General features: G+C 40.2%; 1 protein-coding gene across 2 annotated transcripts in view; it reads right to left on the bottom strand.

Moving 5' to 3' along the window:
- MGAT4A (mannosyl (alpha-1,3-)-glycoprotein beta-1,4-N-acetylglucosaminyltransferase, isozyme A) overlaps positions 1 to 4,983 on the bottom strand; it is a 137,346-nt gene that overhangs the window by 22,243 nt on the left and 110,120 nt on the right. For both annotated transcript variants that reach the window (XM_011969621.1, XM_011969622.1), the window contains 2 exons: positions 2,413 to 2,527; positions 899 to 1,029 (listed from right to left, as the gene is read on the bottom strand). In XM_011969621.1, coding sequence (XP_011825011.1) covers positions 899 to 1,029; positions 2,413 to 2,527 — 246 coding nt within the window. The remainder of the gene's footprint in view (positions 1 to 898; positions 1,030 to 2,412; positions 2,528 to 4,983) is intronic.

Below are 4,983 nucleotides of genomic sequence, written 5' to 3'. Positions count from 1 at the left end.
TTTGAGATGGAGTCTCGCTCTGTTGCCCAGGCTAGAGTCCAGTGGCGTGATCTCGGTTCACTGCAAGCTCTGCTTCCCAGGTTCACGCCATTCTCCTGCCTCAGCACCCCGAGTAGCTGGGACTATAGGTGCCCGCCACCACGCCCAGCAAATTTTTTTTTTTTTTTTTGTATTTTTAGTACAGATGGGATTCCACCGTGTTAGCCAGGATGGTCTCGATTTCCTGACCTCGTGATTCACTCGCCTCGGCCCCCCAAAGCACTGGGATTACATGCGTGAGCCACCGCGCCCGGCCTAATTACTCTTGACAATAAGATCTCTATGGTAATAACGTGCAATCTGAATGATCAAAGCAAAAATTATTATTCACTTACTTGACTGCAACCATCACCCCAAAGGTAATCATATTATTATGAACACTGGCTTGTTGTGAGTAACACACTGAAAGGTACTTTAACGTGTCACTGTTTTGGTATAAAATATTACTTCTATTTTATTCCTCATGTACAGACGTGTTAGGGTCTAATAAAGTCCGCAGTATACATGGAAAAAGAAAGTGAACAGGAAACATGAAGAAAACAAACTGCAATGGCATCGCATGCAAAAACGGATACGACCAACATCTATAGCCAATAGTTAGCGAACTGCCAGGGCTTACAAACACTAGAAACGTTTATCAGCAATTTAAAGGACGTCCATCATCTTGCAACAGCTTCCTGCTTTACAGGATTTTCCACTGCTATCTAAAAGTTCTTCTACTATAGAAACTTTGTATCAGCTCAGGAAAGAAGTTTTATATCACCTACCTATTTAACTATGTATTTGCAAAATCTCTAAAAGTCACTTTCACGAAATACAGAAAAGAAACTCCCTCCACTCTGGTGAGGAATTAACTTACTGCATCTTTTTCAGGGTTGCAGACTTTCACCCAGAGAATGTGGTCCAAGAGCCAGTCAATGGGTTTCTCCTTGTAAAACATGAATATGAATTCTACAATCAGAGTAAGATCCGGCGCTTGAAACATTTTACCTGAAAAGATATTCCCAGTCAGTAGCTGCAGTACAGAAACCAAGCACCAAACCGGCTGACATTGGTGAACTCTCGTCCACGACCTACGCTGAAGCTTGTGCATTCAACTACAAAATCATCATCAACAATTTCTCCACTTGTATTATCAAAATTAAACAAAGTTGCTTCGGCTAAACTTTTTCATGAGCTGTCACCTGGGTGTAAAGAGATGTAGTAAATTCCTGATGTTATTTTAATAATCTATCGTATACCTAACGGCCCAAAGCATTCAAAAGGCAAATCAGAAAATTTCCCTTCCTGTGTTACTAAGATTCTTCCCATTAAACACTGAGAGGTTTAGGTAAAAAATTTTCATCTAAATCAATAAATCCAAACAACAAGGACTCCTAATTTTGTTTTCACTGAAGCATTCTCAAGTAAAGATGGTTTTTGAGTCTTAAGTTTTGAGTTACATGATCAAGAAGCTCAAAGGTCCAGCCTCTAATGCTTAAAGTGTTAAAAAGTACCATAGGAGATGAAATGTTATCCTCTGAGTATTATTTGAACCCTGTAAATTTCCTTTAATTCTTCAACTTTAAACATATATATGCATTTTTTTTTTTTAAGATAGAGTCTCGCTCTTGTCCCCAAGGCTGGAGTGCAGTGGCATGATCTCAGCTCACTACAACCTCCACCTCCCCCGTTCAAGCAATTCTCTTGCCTCAGCCTCCCAGGTAGCTAGGATTACATGCACCTGCCACCATGCCAGGCTAATTTTTGTATTTTTAGTAGAGACAGGATTTCACCATGTTGGCCAGGCTGGTCTTGAACTGACCTCAGCTGATCCACACGCCTCGGCCTCCCAAAGTGCTGGGATTACAGGCATGAGCCACTGCGCCTGGCCAACTTCAAACATATTCTTTATAGCTGGCTAATTTTGAAACAGCAGCCAAAACAGGGCACTCATTTAGAAATGAGTGCCCCAACTAGTTAAGAGAAAAATGAATAAAAATTAATCACCGAATGAGGACTTCATGCATTACATGAAAATACTAGGAATTCATATGAGAAAACTCTTTGTGGTCCTCTTTTTAAAAGAACCGCAATCTTATGTTAACAAAGGAGCTGGAAATGCCAGAGAAGAAAAAATCAAACATGTTCACCAGGACCACGGTTGGCATTGCGGAGAACTCTAGAGGAAACACAACCATCTGAGAAGTCTCCAAATTATCTTGGGTTGACTTTCATCATGTCATACAAAGAGGTTTACCTAACTTAAGTTTTCTCAAAAACAACCCATTTCTATAGGAAAAAAGACAACATTAGGACAAGTAAGCATTTGGTTTTAGATTCTGAGAGTCGCAGTCATTTCTGAAAAGTAGGTAAGTGTGACACTTTTCTTACCAATGAAGCCCAGCTGGGAAAACTCTAGAATCATCCATTCCTCAGAAGAAAGTTGAAGTGCAAAATTTTTTATGGTATTAAAATAATTTTGTTTGACAATAATATCATCTTCAAGCTAGAGAAAATTGAACAACCATATTAATAACATCAAAAAAAAAAGAAGGAAAGGTATTGAGAGAAGGACATTATTATGGAAAAATACAAGCATACTTTTATCATGAAAATCAAGAAAACAATGGTAAAAACAATAAAAATATAAAGCTAGAGATTATTAAAAGAAAGTGAAGAAAATAAAATGGAAGAAATACATCGTAAGTCAACTAAGCCACTCCTTTCTATGGGAAATAACAATGAGGAAAATGAGGACATCTTTTCCAAGTAAGACAGCTGGAATGATGCTGACATGTGAGTGGACGGGGCAGAGAGAACACAAGATAAAGGTCTTATCACAGCAGAAATTATGGGGACAGAGGGGAAAAGAGAGAGAAGGAGGATATCAGGATACATTCTATGGGGGAGAAAGCACAAAGAAAGTTTATACTGCATTTAGTAGTCTTCCTGTTAGTAGTGATAATGGTATTGGTATTTTGAAGTTATTTTAGGTATATTATAGAATAAAAAATTATATTATTAGGATATTATTAAAAACCAAGGCTTTTAATATAAAAGAAAATAAATACATGTAAACATTTGGAAAGCTAAGTACAAGCCCTATAATTTTATTATAACCCTGAAATCTTACATCTTAATCTAGTTTGAATTGGAACTGCCAATACAAACTTGTGATTTTTTTCCTCTGTAAAATAAAATGCACTTTTTCTTGCTGAAAGTCCTAGAAGCAAAAACAAGACAATAGCAATGGGCACCTTTAAGCGCCCAGATTGTGTTTCTATATACCACACATCCTGAAGAGGAACAGAGCTCCTCAGAGAAATGATCCGTTCTAGATCTGGGATAGGAAATCATCAAAGAAACAATCACAATTACTGAGGCCAGGTGCCGTGGCTCATGCCTGTAATCCCAGCACTTTGGGGGGCCAAAGCAGGTGGATGGCTTGAGTTGCCCAGGAGTTCAAGATGAGCCTAGGCAACGGAGCAAGACCTCATCTCTACAAAAAATAAAAAAATTAGCCGGGCATGGGGATGGGTACCCGTAATCCCAGCTACTTGGAAGGCTGAAGCAGGAGGATCACTTGAGCACCCCCAAAAGATTGCTGGACTTATATAGAAAGGATACAAAAGCCAATTTGAAGGGGTTCCCACTGGATTATGATGTACCAATGAAAGCATCAATAAGAATAATGATTGTAATGGACTGGGGCAAATCAAATGTATTTTAAATATCCATGAGTTCATAATGATACATTGTTTTAAGGGGATACATGTGCAGGTCTGTTACATGGATAGATTGCATAATGCTGAGGTTTCGGCTTCTACTGTACCCACCACCCAAATAGTGAACATAGTACCCAATAGGTAACATAATGATACTTTAAAAACAGCTACCACTGGAGATTGCTAAGGCACCAACTTTAAAAATTAGTAAGAGAATGAAATCAAGCATTTACTCCAGCTTTTCTTTAAGAACTATTTTTCAAGGTAATCTAATAACGGGAAGAAAAATTCTTTATTAGAAGAACTCAACATAGCATTTAGAACTAAGCTAAGAGCATCAGCAATTACAGAGTTAGGAAAGCACCACTTGGAAACCGCTAATGAAATAATTGATCTAGGGAAGAAGAATCAATGGATGCTGAAACCTTAAGTGGAACAGCTGCGGGAGAGCTAAGTTCATAATGTGGCAACGAGGCGGGCAGACGGAACCCACTGATGACTCTCAGCATCACTGCAGGTGGGACTGCCTGAGGTAACGTGCTTTCTTTTTTTATTTTTATTTTTTATTTTTGAGATGGAGTTTCCCTCTGTCGCCTACACTAGAGTGCAGTGGTGCGATGTCGGCTCACTGTAATCTCTGCCTCCTGGGTTCAAGTGATTCTCCTGCCTCAGCCTCTCTGAGTAGCTGGGATTACAGGCACACACCACCACGCCTAGCTAATTTTTTTGTATTTTTAGTACAGACAAGGTTTCACCATGTTGGCCAGGCTGGTCTCAAACCCTTGACCTCAGGTGATCCGCCTGCCTCGGCCTCCCAAAGTGTTGGGATTACAGGCGTGAGCCATGGCACCCAGCCCGTAACACACTTTCTTATGCACTACCATAAGAATTACTCAGTACCACCTGTGAAGTGCCTGCATCATCTGTCACTTTTCCAGAAGGCACCGTATTCAACTCAGAGTTCTTTGCAATAAAGCACTTTATGAAACTGTGTGATGCTGTCAGTGGAAACTCCATTCTAAGCCACAGCATCTCCCTTTCCCCTGAGGTGTATGTCTGTGACAATCACAAAGTAACCCCTGACTCCACTGCCTTTTGGAAAGCATTCTTTAAGAGTCATGGGTGTGGGCTGGGCGCGGTGGCTCAAGCCTGTAATCCCAGCACTTTCGGAGGCCGAGATGGGCGGATCACGAGGTCAGAAGATCGAGACCATCCTGGCTAACACGGTGAAACCCCG

Source organism: Mandrillus leucophaeus, unplaced genomic scaffold (assembly GCF_000951045.1).
Source record: "Mandrillus leucophaeus isolate KB7577 unplaced genomic scaffold, Mleu.le_1.0 Scaffold9, whole genome shotgun sequence".
Lineage (NCBI taxonomy): Eukaryota > Metazoa > Chordata > Mammalia > Primates > Cercopithecidae > Mandrillus > Mandrillus leucophaeus.
This window is presented reverse-complemented; position numbering and strand designations above follow the sequence as displayed.